Genomic DNA, 14,765 nt, shown 5'->3' with positions numbered 1-14,765 from the left:
CATTATTCTGCGGTTGATAAGTCCAGTATCAGCCTTCAAGGCTCTAACAGATATCGATGTTTAATTATGGGCATTTTAATTTTGGGCATTTTATAAATTCCAGACTATGACCTTCCCAGTACTTACTTTTGTCAACAGAAGTACTCACGCTTTTACTAACCCGTATCTGTACACACTGTTATTTCCGGACACAACATTTACTGAATGGCATAAATTTTCAAGCTTTTTTAATTAAATTAATGTAGTTTAGCATGAACGCAAAGAGAGAAACCAAAGCAGAATATTACAGACCGGTCACGCATTTGTAACTTTATGTGCAACAGCAGGTAAGGATAAATAATACATTGAAAATTGGGATTCGAAAGTGCATCCAGTTAATGTACTCCAGTACGCCATTTATCCATTTCCGGAGGGACCGCTGATTGTCAGAAAAGAGGTAACGGATCCTATCCACGACGCTACGGAGGTCACGTTGGTGTATACACCAGGGTAGCCTGCACCCCCAAAGGTCATCAGTTATTACAATGATTTATCTGCATCTGCGTTCAGTGTAACCAATTATGCACGTGTATAGATCACCGCACCTGCACGTCCGCAACCATAACCCCAGCTTGATACTCCAAGAAGAAACCTGTTATTCTGGAAGTCTTCTCCCACTCTAAAGGTCACAGTTTTATAGTCACTAATATGTAAAGCGTTTGGATTGGAATCAGCAATTAATTTCTCAGTGACAGTCAGAAAACTGCAGAATCTACACCGTACTCACAATGGAGCTCCTCCATCTTTCTGTAGAACAAATAAAATCGTCAAATACCCCGGCACTATAAATCGGCAGAATGTGAGATCAAAAACTCACATTACAGGTATCGCGACCAGGCTCGCCTCCAGCGCACATGGAATTAGCGTCAAAAACAAAATTTTGGGGGAAAATTGTCTTGAAGACGTTCTGGCAGACTGGTTTAGGAATTAATGGGACGCTGACTCTCCTGAGGATACCATCTGGTACTTGCACATCTGCAGCAATATAATAGTTCCATGATGATACGTTTTACCATAGAGTGATACGTAGTACTGTAACGTGCTTGTAGAAGAAATTCAAGAAAATGCTTACTTTCAGCCTGTGATCCATATCCACTGACGAATACCCGTCGCAATTCTGGAACAACGGGAGCCAAGCACAATTTACAAACCGTGTTAGGTTGAACCGGCTGCGACGTTGTATCAATCTGCAGCAGTGCGACATCGTTAATTGGGAATCCCGGACCATAACGTTGCATGAAATTCGGATGCTGAATCACGCGGATGACACGGTATGCGGTGTTTGCGGGTGCTCCGAACTGTGGTATAACAGAGGCTTTGCCACCCAAAATAAGGCGTAAATTATTTCCCGTCGGATCCGCACTAACAAGAAATAGCAAATGATTCATCAAAACATAGGAAAAACTATTATTTTACGTGCATCTTTTACTGGAGTAGAATTTTTTGCTGCACAAAGTTTATGCATTTAGTTTGTACAATAAAGCGCTTTTGAATTTGTTATTATGGCCCTGCAATAAATCTGGAAACAAACCTGAAATCTGAAATCTCTTGCTAGATATTAAGTTTTTGAAGTTGAATGCCTACTCTACCGTAAAATGGAGCTGTAGCTGGTTAAGACATAATTGTCGGCAATCAGCGCTCCGGTGGCAACCAACTGTTGGTTAGTGGCCAAAATGATGGCAACCTGATAGCAGAGATGCCCGTCCACCGCCGGCTCCCCTCCAACAATTCTCTTTACGCGGGAAATTTTCGTATCATTAATATTAACATTGAAAATACTGTCCGTTCCTCCGCGGATAAACTGGCTGACAATCTGGGAATCGCCGGCTGACGCTTCGCCGAAGACGGACACGCCCACGCCGGATGCCGAGACTGAACTGCTGCGCACGATGCGACCGGAACATATACCCTGTTGACCAGGGAAGAGAGTGGTCTGGAAAGGATTGAAAGGGGTCGTCTGCCACCACGGCTGCGTGGTCTGCCACCAGGGCGGCGCAGTGGTGAAGAAGGGATTCTGTGTCGTCGTCAGCCACCAGGGTAACGTTGTCTGAAACGGGTTTTGGGTGGTAACGGGTCCCACACCGCCACCCGGAGGGATACAACAACCGTCCCCTGCGTTGCATGATGGATTGTTGGGAATCCAGTTGCTACCGGCATCGCTTAAGCAGATGGACTGCAAAATCGCTGCTTGACAGGAGCCGCAGCTGGCGCCACTACAGCATTGTATGAACTGACCTTTGATACCTGCCGCAAAAATACAAACCGATTAAGCTAGCAATCTATCCAAGAGCTTAAAAGGTTTTCTACACTGAATTAATTATGCGATGACAAATCAATTCAAATCAGCAGACGATCGATCTTCAAGTCAAAAAGAAATTGACATGCAAGAGTTGTGGGGCATTCCTTACGGCTCGCTGCGAATATCAACAAGGCTGAAATGGACACAGCAAATGCACTTTTGTTTCGTAGTTCCATTGTAGGAAATAATTATCTATTCCAAAATATTGTTTGAAAAATTGTGCTAGGGTTTTCTAACTGATATCTTCTGAGCGATGCCCGCGACCGATATAACGTTATACGAAATGTACTGTACAACGATTAACCGTTTATAGCGAATAACCGTGTTTATGTCCAGCACGCTATTAAAACAGCTATAAACTCTGTTATATGCAGTGCAAAATGGACTACTACAAAAATGCAATAATATGTTTAAATAGGATGTTGGTGATATAAATCGTGTTTAATGATTTGTAATCACAATGCAATCAATGTCCTATACTGCATATTGTATTCAACGAAACGTGTAGCCCATTGACCTTTTAGTATCGTAAGAATAGGTGCGGTGTTCGTGCGAATGCATTGTGCCTACGTGCAACCAGTGTATCCGTATTATGTTATCTCGTTGACGTCAACAGGCGCTTTAGCATAAACGGTTATAAATTACCTAAACAAGTAGTAATTCGTATTGACCGAAAAATGTCATAAACTTTATTAAAAAAGACCAGGAGAACTGCTTGGCTTTGGTCTTTGCCCGTTTTGTGCATCAAAATTCTGGATTGTAAAATGTAGAAGCCGCGACGGATAATATCGTTCTTAGAAGTCATTTTTATATATCCTGCTAAAACCTTTTCTGCCAAAAATCGAGTTTGCTTTAACATAATTATTTCATAATAACTTTTTACTCGCACTTATGAGTGTATGTATTCCAATTCTAGAGGCACATATTCGAATGATACAGTCACCATCCGCCTGATATCACGCTAATTCTACAGACATAAATCATAGCACTATTAAGTCGTCAAGCTGCAGAAAAGTTGAAGGCATACATCAAAATTAAAACCTATTTTAGGCACACCAAAAGATCACTCTCCAATGGTACATAAAGAGAACCATAAGAAAATACATGAATTAAAAACGGATGACGAGCGCCGCGATGGAGAAAGAGACAGCGGCGACTTTTTTCGGGTAATGGTATGCAACCAAGCGCACACATTCTTAACCTGCCGACATTTAAAAATCTTGGAATATGGCGAGCTGTTCGGGTGTGACGGATGAGTCGCTATCCGACCAATCTTCCGGATAGTCATCAAAATTTCTCGCATCACCAGGATGTCCCACTTTCGGTACATAAGGTGGCTAAAATAAAAATGCCGTCAGTTCAGCTGAACGCATATTTCCCCCGTCCGACATGCGTAATTAAGAGTCGAAATTCATTGCCACATGTTTCATAATCAATTATTACAGCTGTATGTTAAACGTAAGAGAAGTCCGTTTGCTGCTTGTCAGTGTATTTGTGCTGGTTTAATACGTGTGACTTTTACTCACTTCCAGTTTGCGCTCTAAGCACTGAATCCAGTTAATCGGACGGAACCATCGGTGACCTTTTATGTCCTCCACCCCGTTCTGTGAAGTAAATGGTGCTTCGTTAGAAGAAACAACAACTAGAAATCAACACTGAATGACGTCACCTTCATATTCCCCAGTCTCTTGGTCCGATCGGCAGTTAAAAGCTTTTTTATGAGATCCCTGCAAACACAGTGTCCACAGTGGTTGTCTTACTGTATGCTTACCAACGAACTGCCCACGATACACCTGCACGCAGTATATGTTCTGTTTATTTAGATTAATGAAATATTTCCAGCTTCGTGCTTGGAAAGAAGCGTATGAAATGTAATTATAAAATTGTCTTTGACCAATAAGGTTCTCATTATTATCAATTTCTGGGTAACTGCGTGAGCATATGAAACCTACAGATTTTAGCTGCTTATCGTACTTTGCTACTAAATCGATTTGTTTAGGCCAGCGAATTTTTCCATCCAAAATTTTTTGGTACACTTCGATAGGGTTATCGGAATAAAACGGTGGATGACCAACTAGCATCTCAAAACAAAGGATCCCGAATGCCCAATAATCAACGGCTTTGTTGTATCCTCGGCTTTGAATTATTTCCGGGGCAAGGTATTCCGGTGTGCCGCACAGGGTCCAAGTGCTATACCGATCCGGGACAATAATGCAATTTTACTTTCAATCCAAAGTAATAAATAAGTGCATAAGTAACAGTTACAAGGCAAAAGACTGTTGATTCTGATTAATCGACTGTTTTGACTTGCAGCTAATATTTACAATAACTGAGTAATCTTTGTGCATATCTAAATATTACGGAAATTAAACCCGAATGTCAAGATTTGCCATGCATGTGCATTAAATTAAAGGTTAACTTGTTCTGCTGCATGCTGCTATAATGGTCAGTGTTTGTATGTATACTAAAATATTCCTTGGACGGTTATTTACCGGTCTGAGACTTCTTTGGCAAATCCAAAATCGGTTACTTTAATGTGACCTTCAGCATCCAGCAACAGATTTTCAGGTTTTAGATCACGGTAAATAATGAAACGTTCATGCAAGTATTCGAGGGCAAGAATAATTTCTGCAGCGTAGAACATTGCTCCTCCACTGGTAAACCTTCTAACGGAACGCAAGTAACCAAACAATTCTCCTCCTGAACAGACAATAAACAGATAACGATATTTGCGTGGAATTCTTAATTGCACATTCACATAACACTGCAGCAAATAATTTTAAATTAGCGGCAACTGCAGTCATCCCCGTCCAAATTGCATCTGAATAGATTTCTGCATTTAATTCATAGTAAGTTATTAGTCAATTTTCCTATTAAATGCGTCGACATTTTATAAACATTCGCTATGCATTTTGGACTTAATATAAACCTGCCAAGTAGTAGGTTCACAGTGTGTTAAGAAATTTTATGTTGTAGATTCTGACATTGTTCTTACCAGGAGAGTATTCCAGCAGCATATACAGATTTGCAGAATCGTGTTGTGTCCATAACCTAAGTCATAAATGAAGGAAATTCATAAAGGTGACACTCTGTGTTCTGGTGCAACTCATTGAACTACGAGTACTTACAATTTGACTATGAAAGGATGGTCCAGTTGCTAAAATATGAACAATGCAATGTAATTAAGGTAAATAAAAGCACAAATAAAAAAGTGCTCTGTTGCAAAATAATAAAAATAAAAAAAATTCTATATATGGTGCTATATGCCTACAAATCACTACATCATTATAACATTAAATAAATGGAAACACTTTAAATATTAAAGGCAACAATCTGTCGTTTTAAGTACGGCCGCGGGGATCCAGGTAATGAGGACTCCAACCTACTGGTGTGCATTATAGCAATCAGCATTTGTTGTTTGATGACCTTATGCAGCGGTAGGGATGAATTTGAGTGCGCATAGCAATTATCAACTTAATAATGTACCTCCAGGATGCCTTTTTCATCTCTTATATGCTCCACTTGTTTCAGCCGTAGAACATCGCTAATCCTCAGTATTTTCATTGCATAGTATTTGGAGTTTTCATCATCTTTTATCGTAGCATCTTCACAAAGGACCACTCTACCAAACGTCCCGGTTCCTGCATAACCAAGCGACACAATTTTACTGTTACAACCGCGACCGGCTTAATAAATATATTTCATGTGGTAATATGGAATAATTTTTATCCACCGTAGCAACGAATTTATGCAGTTTGCTTTGCTTAATTTGCCGCCGGCTTACTTCCCAACCTCAATTTCTTGAAATTTTAAAGTGTCAAACAAATGCGATATACAGTTCATTACCCGGTGAATTGTTTCTTTACGAACTGCCACCCAGTAAGTATCTATGATATTGTTTTGAATTTCCTTGCAATAACCGTTATATTTTATTCACATTTTTTATGCATTGCAGAACATTACGCTGTACGCATGAACCAAAATCCAACAAAATATTTAATTTCAGAGCAAAATTCGAGCGAAACCAATGACAATAGATACCGAACAAGAATGGCGAACAACTATGTGCTAGTTCATTTTAATTTCAAGGTTCCGGTTGCCCTGTTTCGCTAATTACGCCTGACAGGCGAACTGGATTTATTAAAGCAATAAACTGGTAACGAGGACGAATTTTAACGTCGAGAGCGATGTGTTTCTTCCTTAAAGAAAACACGCATACAATGTGCGTAATAGGTCGACGTGTGTAGTGTAGTCTTATGTTTCCGACCCAGTCATCATACTTCGCCATCTGTTCCGGGCAAATCTTGTCTTCTGTTGCGTTTATGCAAGATCGTAATACATTTTCATGAACCCTTAATGTTTTCAGAATGTTGACGGTTAGTGTTACTTAACCCGAGTTAAGCTGCGAATAGACATATTGTGCATAAATATAGTTTATGGCAAATTCTCGGGTTGTTAACGTAATGCTTGTCTTTTCATCGGCTTGTTTTCAGATTTTCTGTGGTGCTGTGCACTGCGCATTAGGCGGGGTGCTTTTCCAAAAGTAAAACACTGCTTTACACTTGTGCTGTGAGATTACGCCCGTGCAAAGACGATAGAATAAATGAGAAGAAACTATCCTAGAGAGAGCGAATGTACATATAACCATAGTAAAATAGTAATGTTACAGTTTTGATTATTCGGATAGTGAGCGCTACTGAATGGATGGGGCGAAGGAATAACTTTAAAATGATTAAGTGTTAGTTATCGCACTTCTCTTGATGTGATCAAAACTAACATCAATCACTTGATGTTGTCAAGTTTGAGAGAAGGCACACGGGCACAAACGCAAAGAACATGAAGAAAGCCAAAGCGCCAAGTACTGTAATAAACTGACTCAAGCAGAAGTAGCGGTGTATGTCTACCGCATATATAGATGTCAAAAACCCTATTACAGACGCGAAAAACAGCCAACGATCATTAAAGTCCTTAGTAAACATAATTTTCCCGGCAAGTTAAACACACACGATGGCGCCCAAGTATATGAAAATTGTGTACATAGGTATACTTTAGTGCCGCGCTATTCACAACATGCAAGCACAGTGCGTGTCGAATACGTTGGTAATATTGACAATAAAAGCGGTTTGATATTGGGCACTTACCTACCGTTTTCAGCCAATTAAACTGTTCTAGCTTGAATCTGTCCTTGTTGCGGAAAACGGTAGTTTTACGGCGAAATCGGCGCGTCGATGGCTTCTTGATTAGTCGTTCCACATGGATACTGGTGGGTATGGTGGCGACTGGCTCCTTCACGCGGGGCGTCTCAAAGACAAAGTCAGCGCAGACATTGTCGGTGGCGGTGAGCGCGATGCGGGGTCGCGCCGTTGATTTGGGCGAATTCAGACCGGAAGTGGCTGTTGCGCCGCCAAGGGTCAATTTTCCCATTGTAAAAGTCACATCAAGCGACTCGTCACTCTCCGCCATATTGCGGCCGACCACAGCGGTTTCCGATACAGTAAATCTTTCAATAATTTATACAGAGATTGTCAGTAATGGTGCACACTGCACAAGCAAAACGGTTTACATTAATCCGTGAATACAGTAATATCTGTTTTTGATGGGTTTAATTAAGTGCCACATGCGCTGCTAGTGTACAACATTTGACTTCTCATGTTGCAAAGCTGTCACCATCGAACACGATCAGGAACACGGACCAGAACATGGCACAATGTGACCGTCTGTATGTGGCGTATAACAGGAAGGTTTAGAAAAAACATACATCTGCCGGTTTCTTTGCAGACTGCTGTTGCAGACCGCGTTCTGATTTCCTCGCCGATGTGGCAGTGTTAGTCGCGGGAAAACTTGGAACAATTTGCATTGCATACTCGTCCAAATCTGAATACATATCAGCAACTCCGTTCGTCATGCGAACGTATGAAAAAACTGCATTTGATTCTGTGCATACTATGCGGCGGAAGAACCGCACTAGGATAACTGTACATACTTATACCAATGACGGTATATTTAGATTACTGTTGGGTTATATTTTGAATAGCATCTGGCCTTTTGCCTGCTGACGTCAGAGAATTCCAGACGAAAATTGCCAGAACAAACTTCGACTTTAGGGTTGTTAAAATACCAACTACCGGCTGTTTCAGCCGACGGATAAAGTAGAGTAACACATTAGCAACTTCCAACCACAGATGTTATGCTCAGGAAAAAACATTGTATGTATTGCTGACGCCGAACATAAATTGTTCGTCTAAAATTTCCATTGATATCTGACTGTACCAGGTATTCAGTGTTTCGGCATGTCTATGTGCTCTTTACTGTTTCATCATTAACTCGGAGCCGGTAAAATAAGTAACAGAGAATTACTATTAACTTTTACGGTTTTACCGTAAATGCTTGATCATACGTTGCATGATTACGTGGTTCCATGCACGGCAAATACAATGATAATCAATTTGGAGAGACTGTAATGTAGTGTAATGGTCAATTGATTCAAACTGGTAGAAACCTTGACATTATTTGAACAGTATGCAGATTTATTGCATAATATCAAGCGCCAGAAGGAATTACGTTAGCAAATTACTAGACACGCAGACAATTACAAATTTGATATTTCTATGAGAAGCAACGTAATATCTACAAAATTAATTTCCTAGGGTGAACAACAAATCAAAGCGGTTTGCTCGATGGCTACGGTCAGCAATAACAAACTGCTCAATGGTAACACATAAATGTCTTGTCAGTAAAATCCACAAGATCAGGAAGAGTGAAAATTTGATAAAGAAAACACAATTACGCTCAATCAAGCATTATTGTAGCTCACCATTCACCTCCCTGTTAAGCTTAAAGCAGCAATAAATTTTGTGCACTCGAAACATAATTATTAGCAAAACTCATAACCATGCGATGCAATACATACACATGCAGTTTATCCAAGATACCAAGTACTCTTTCGGCCCTCTCCCGGAGTAAGTGCATCCGCCTCCGACACTAATGGTTGCAGGCGCAGGAGTGACCTTAGATCCTGATAGCTCATTCCCGGAGCGTCCTCGCCGGCCGGTCGTTTGACAAAGGTGGCGGTGTGATCAAAATCAATCTGATCCGGAAGGGTATCAGGTGGAATGTATCCTGCGTACACACGAGCACAGATGTTTTCGTTACTCTGCCAGTCCGAGAATAGCCATATATATAGTAGTATAACTTATCATTATCCCAACGTGCCAAACTTGCTGGCACGTGATACAGCGGCAAACAACTCGGTTACTGCTGCCTTATTACTGGGTATCATCACCTATCATCTCCAGTTAATTAGCTATCGCTTTTTCGAGCGGTATATCAAAATATCCTGTAATTAGTGTACCGCTCAATCTCGAGATATCCTCAAGGATATCACTCTAATTTACTTGGAGCTAGGAGCGTGATGAGAACTGCGCACTGAAGTGAACAAGAGGGAGACGTGCGGCATACGTCGTTACCTAAAGTATCAGTTACGAGCTTTTTTTATCTAAATTACAGAATATTTTGTTAAAAAAAATAAAAGTAATGCTCCATTTCCCTTCTTTATCAGCCGCATAAGGCATAACCCTTGGTGACCTTTCGTACTGGTGTGCCACCATTTACTGACCAAAAACATAAAAAAATCAAAGCAGCGTGCGCCAAAGCAAATTTTTTCGAAAACCGTTAATGAAGTACGGTCACGAGACTAACAGTTGTAGGTATTGATGCATTATCCACAAGCCCGTTTTCAAACCTGTAGACCGCTGTAAGCGGGATATTTGAAAAACGTGGGCTTGAGCCATTCAAGGTGCTTCGGCACGTCACGGCGTATTGGTCATTAACGCCACTGCGGTGTGAGGGGTGTGTGAGAGAGACAAGTATGAGATAGACTGAGTGCTCTACGCCAATGCATCCAGTGTAAAGAAGATAAAATCTAGCCTTTAACTGTGCGCTTATTCACTGCGTCGCGCTTACAGCGGTCTACAGGTTTGAAAACGGGCTTGCATTCAGCTTTTAAAATCACAGCTGCGCCGCGTCTGGCTGATTAAAGCTTACATCAGCCCTTCAGTGCATCGAACCGTTATGAACCAAAGGGTGCAATATCACAGAAGGCTTTTCATAGTATAGCAGACACGAATTGAAGAGCAAACCCATAATCACAAATCACAATTAATCTTCGAAATAACAATTATATTGTAAATATTTATCTATAAATAATACGAAATTTTTAGAGCCTAATTGACAACGGCACAATCAGGCGTGCCGAGGGTATACGAGGCGTAGCGTGCCTAGCCATTGTCATTTCAGATGAGACAATATCGCGAGACATATAGGACTTCTGAACAACCATATGCAAAACTCCATTCCGAATCCGATCTAACAACTTGCTTCAACGCCATTTTTCTTTGAATATCTTTTTTATAACAATGGTTAATTAAATAAAGTTATAATTGACACTAACATGGTGCAAATCTGTTTGAGAGTTTATTGTTGAAGTTATGATATCTGCTCTCTGTAGTTGTGTGATGCTATGCAGAATTTGAAAGTGAATACGAGTATATTTTGTTTTTGAATTGTGCTAACGGTAAGTATTCCCCAGTAAATGGTTTTAACTTATGGAATGGTTGCATCAGCAAATGTTAATAATGACTGAGATTATCTAAAAACGCGCGCTAAATAAAAGTTTATTTTGGATCTCATAGGGCGGGCATGCGTCGTCTGGGATATCTTCAGGATATACTGGATATAAATAATTCATCGTCAGATACTTTGTAATATTACAGAGTAGCAGTAGACTGCCAGTAGTTAGTGCTAGTTACTACTATTAGTTGTACTTAATAACTACTTATAATAATTTTTATAATTTAAACGAAACATCATGCACCGAAATCGCTGATATTAGATTTAGATCGCGGTTTGAACATTTCACAATACGTGATAATATGAGCTGAAGTTTATACAAAATCGACAACGTTACTGTTTTGCGACACTCCAACGTTCCGCTTAAACTTGTCAACATTAATTCATTTTTGTATAAAAGTTGAAAAGTGGGTAATAAATTGTAGAAAGTGCTGATCTGTAATATATACAGTATACTTTGTAAGTCGTTGATAAAAACTTGTCAAAAATCGCTTTTCACAATCGAGTAACAACTAGTAAACGACGCTCGCACTTCACAAGTTCTGTACAAGAGTAAATCAAAATCCATGCAAGTACAGAGAAGTCGCCGCCCTGGTTACGTGTATATGGCAAGAGCTATAACTTGGGACATAATTTACTTACGCATAAAACCGAGTGTGACATTTTGCTGGGATAGCTCAAATTGTTAAGATTAGTTTAGTTTTATAGTAATTTTTGTGCTGAATAACTTCTCTTTGATTGTACTTGAAAAAAACAAGTAGAAGAGTGTATACACGTTGAAATGTGGACTGCACTGGTGTTTTTCCCATAGACGCATATGCTTAACCTTGCGAAGCGTCTCATCTGAAATGACACAATAGAGCCGAAATCACACCTCATTAGCGATTGTGCCGTTGTCAATTACGCTTGTACGAGTAATAATTTCGAATACCATGTTGCCGTACTATACATGATATGCGCACTACTTCAGCTGCTCGTAATGTGGTACTTATCATTGTATACCTCATTTCGGCTGTGAAAATCAGTAAATGCAGCCATAAGATAACGACTTTGCACCCAGTCGTAGGTGATGACGAGTACATTTAATCCAGTGTAACATTTTCAAGCTTTTTTCTAACGTTATGAAACCAGGCAATGCGACGTTACGAGCTCTTGTGTAATTCAGCGTAATTAATGTTTTTTCTACGAGGCAATCGTAACCTGCGATCCTTTAGGCCCTTACAGATACATACTCTGCAATGCGAATTACATACAAAACCACAATAAAATTTGCGGCATTGTTTTCTGTATTTAATGTGACTTGCATATAATCACCCACTGCAAAAAAAATGGATACGGGCAATCGTCGGGCATATTTTGAATTTTACAGTCTTTAAGGCACGCTACCTGCAAGACGCCGCATCCTCCCTGACGCTGATCGGGCAAAACCACCCTGTGCGCAGTCGTTCGATGCCAGCATACAGATGCCAATCAGAACGATGGCGGCACCTTTTCGGTTGAAAACCGTCGTCTCCAAATTGTACAGAAACTGCATGCTGGAGGACCCTAAATGATTTGTCTGGACGACCGATAAAAATTCAAAGGTCAAGGTATGAATGTTGACCTTGTAGTACTACGATAGGGTGCTCTCACTTGCTGTAACCGTGATCGTTGGGAAAACCTGGAAATGTCAGTCAGTGCGACCGTTGGTAATACGACCAGAAAAGTGACGGCTCTCGAATCCTCATTCGGGCTTGCCTTATATTATCCCTTAGTAATTGCCATTGTAAAAAGAACCAACCAAGGGAAAGATTATCCTGACGGCATCTTCGTTATCCACATCGTTACCGGTAAAAAGGGCGGGAACGCACTCAATGCAGCTGCGTCAACAGTACTGTATGGCAGACATCTGACAGTGTAGGTTGGTTGGTACTGTACTGTATCTGTACAATAGGTTGCTTCTGTAACAGAAATTCTCAACGGCGTCAGTAATTTGTTTAAAGATTTAGTGAACCGTAATGTCAACTTGTTCTCCCCGAAACTTTAACTGTGTTCGGGAAACGTATGTTGAAAATCCCCGGCTGACTGAGAGTTCAGACGCAATTGCAATTAAAGGTAACCCGATGTGTGTTGTGTACGCCATCGTTAAGTTGTACAGACTATTGTCACTGTGCCGTATGTTCAAAAAAATAATTAACCAATTCCTGCGGTCACTACACATCAAAGTGATCAAACTATTGTGATTGTTCAGAGTATTCACAGTAATTACAGATAGCCAGTAGGCACTGGTACTTGTGTAGAAGTTTTGAAAGCTTCTGCAGTGTGACATATTATGTGAAAGTTTAGAAGTTTAAGGACAAAAAAACATGGATCCACTGACGGATGTTAACCCGAGCCGGTTATGGTTACATGGAATGGGACACTCAAGAATGTTTTCGTCGAACTACAACTGAAAATTTTATGCTACACAAAAAACTAACAAGGCCATCTGGTGTACTACCCGTACCAGTTGATCAAAACGTTATTTACAAGTTAGAAGAAAGTGCAGCTGTTACTTGTTAGTTGTTACAATACATAAATGCGTATGTAGTATTTTCTGTTCCCTGTTGGTGGTTCGCACAACTGTGCGAGTTTTTTATTAAAAACTTGAAAGGTGTTGGCATACATTTAATTACATTACAACGTTACGGGTATTAAGTTAAGTTATGTTATAGTACAGTACTTAAACTTTCAATGAACATATAGGACATATACATACAGGACATATATTTTTATAATAGGAAAAATATTTCCATGCCATTATTGCGATCAAGCGCCATTAATTAACATTCCAAAATCCAAATGCACAAATGTGGAAAACATCATCGCACTTCACCGCGGTTTATCTGCAGCGTATTCTATCACAGAAAATCTTCCCATCAGCGATAGCAGTGATCATTTTGCCGTTTTAGGACAGCGCAAACAACCTGACTTCATAAAGCTCCGTGGGGAATTTCGGCTGTTTGGCCTCTTTAATCACAGTCAAGCCCGCTCGGCTGAAAATCTTCAAGAAACTCTCCCGCGTTCTGGTTACACTGCTGTCGGCTTCATCAAACTCATCCTCCTGCTTTGCCATATTCTCTTTAACAAAAATAATCCCATGTCCCGTCCGATTCAAGACCTGGCGCAATCGCTTCAGCGCGGCTACCAGATCGTCGTCGCGCAAGTGAGAAAGTGCCCACTGGCACCAGATGCAATCGTACAGCGCTCTGTCCCCGGAATCAGACGCTTCCGGGCGAAAATCTTGGAGACCTACAGTGAATACGCGGCCGATTTTCTTCCATGTATCCGCACCAATGTAAGCCGGTGCTTTTTCTGTGAAATGCAGATCGGGTTCCACCATGTCTACTCTGGTAAAATAACCGCTCAGCAAGTGTTTCGTTACGCGACCGATGCCCGCTCCGACATCCAGGGCTGCGTTTGTGGATAAGGGACTTGTTCCATTGTAGATAAATGAGGACAGGAAATCTTTAGAGAAGGAAATGTCAGCTGGAGACAACTTGCTCAAACCACCCAGCATTCCGTCGACGGTTGCGGGAATGGCGGACCAGTATTCTGACGCTTTCGTGTAGAATTCCTCGTTATCCATCGTACTTCGCTAGAAAGTGAAATATGACTCGGCCGTTCAGTAATAACAAAGATCAATATTCTTCGTAAACCACTACGGTTGTACTAGTAACCGTTTTATAATTTATCATTCGTTTGAATTTAATGGAAGTTGCAAAAGCACAAAGTCTACAAAAGTTTTCAAAAATATTCCAAAACGCCTGGTAAACCTTCC

The 14,765-nt window shown here is 40.6% G+C and overlaps 4 protein-coding genes across 4 annotated transcripts; all 4 read right to left on the bottom strand.

The window, feature by feature from the left end:
* Positions 1–131: 131 nt before the first annotated feature.
* On the bottom strand, positions 132–2,736 carry LOC129602703 (protein masquerade-like). Its single transcript, XM_055501808.1, has 7 exons — positions 2,448–2,736; positions 1,629–2,283; positions 1,112–1,401; positions 857–1,014; positions 767–786; positions 585–658; positions 132–494 (listed from the first exon to the last, which is right to left on the bottom strand). Exons 1-7 carry the CDS (start codon positions 2,512–2,514, stop codon positions 397–399), a joined length of 1,362 nt encoding a protein of 453 aa, XP_055357783.1. The 5' UTR covers positions 2,515–2,736; the 3' UTR covers positions 132–396.
* Positions 2,737–3,226: 490 nt separating this feature from the next.
* LOC129580782 (cAMP-dependent protein kinase catalytic subunit PRKX-like) lies at positions 3,227–8,239 on the bottom strand. Its single transcript, XM_055471448.1, has 9 exons — positions 7,480–8,239; positions 5,825–5,979; positions 5,467–5,495; positions 5,334–5,389; positions 4,831–5,038; positions 4,313–4,528; positions 4,008–4,065; positions 3,865–3,942; positions 3,227–3,675 (listed from the first exon to the last, which is right to left on the bottom strand). Exons 1-9 carry the CDS (start codon positions 7,799–7,801, stop codon positions 3,550–3,552), a joined length of 1,248 nt encoding a protein of 415 aa, XP_055327423.1. The 5' UTR covers positions 7,802–8,239; the 3' UTR covers positions 3,227–3,549.
* Positions 8,240–8,856: 617 nt separating this feature from the next.
* Positions 8,857–12,691, bottom strand: LOC129602821 (uncharacterized). The gene is made up of 2 exons (XM_055501983.1): positions 12,353–12,691; positions 8,857–9,457 (listed from the first exon to the last, which is right to left on the bottom strand). Exons 1-2 carry the CDS (start codon positions 12,498–12,500, stop codon positions 9,258–9,260), a joined length of 348 nt encoding a protein of 115 aa, XP_055357958.1. The 5' UTR covers positions 12,501–12,691; the 3' UTR covers positions 8,857–9,257.
* A 962-nt stretch (positions 12,692–13,653) lies between these two features.
* Positions 13,654–14,694, bottom strand: LOC129602815 (N-terminal Xaa-Pro-Lys N-methyltransferase 1-B-like). The gene has a single exon (XM_055501970.1). The coding sequence runs from the start codon at positions 14,571–14,573 to the stop codon at positions 13,893–13,895; it is 681 nt and encodes a 226-aa protein (XP_055357945.1). The 5' UTR covers positions 14,574–14,694; the 3' UTR covers positions 13,654–13,892.
* Positions 14,695–14,765: the final 71 nt, after the last annotated feature.

The sequence above is a fragment of the Paramacrobiotus metropolitanus genome, unplaced genomic scaffold (genome assembly GCF_019649055.1).
Source record: "Paramacrobiotus metropolitanus isolate TYO unplaced genomic scaffold, Prichtersi_v1.0 Parri_scaffold0000004, whole genome shotgun sequence".
Lineage (NCBI taxonomy): Eukaryota > Metazoa > Tardigrada > Eutardigrada > Parachela > Macrobiotidae > Paramacrobiotus > Paramacrobiotus metropolitanus.
The sequence above is the reverse complement of the archived record's forward strand: the minus strand, read 5'-3'. Positions and strand labels throughout refer to the sequence as shown.

Coding starts and splice junctions, on each gene's coding strand:
- LOC129602821 (XM_055501983.1), bottom strand. CDS start 12,500: ATGCAGTTTCTGTACAATTTGGAGACGACGGTTTTCAACCGAAAAGGT. Junction 9,458..12,352: donor GAGGATGCGGCGTCTTGCAG/GTAGCGTGCCTT, acceptor GTGTGTACGCAG/GATACATTCCACCTGATACC.
- LOC129602703 (XM_055501808.1), bottom strand. CDS start 2,514: ATGGAACTACGAAACAAAAGTGCATTTGCTGTGTCCATTTCAGCCTTG. Junction 1,402..1,628: donor AGCTACAGCTCCATTTTACG/GTAGAGTAGGCA, acceptor ATTTCTTGTTAG/TGCGGATCCGACGGGAAATA. Junction 1,015..1,111: donor ATATGGATCACAGGCTGAAA/GTAAGCATTTTC, acceptor ATATTGCTGCAG/ATGTGCAAGTACCAGATGGT.
- LOC129580782 (XM_055471448.1), bottom strand. CDS start 7,801: ATGGCGGAGAGTGACGAGTCGCTTGATGTGACTTTTACAATGGGAAAA. Junction 5,980..7,479: donor TAATTGGCTGAAAACGGTAG/GTAAGTGCCCAA, acceptor TTGGTTATGCAG/GAACCGGGACGTTTGGTAGA. Junction 3,676..3,864: donor GCTTAGAGCGCAAACTGGAA/GTGAGTAAAAGT, acceptor TTTTTATTTTAG/CCACCTTATGTACCGAAAGT.
- LOC129602815 (XM_055501970.1), bottom strand. CDS start 14,573: ATGGATAACGAGGAATTCTACACGAAAGCGTCAGAATACTGGTCCGCC.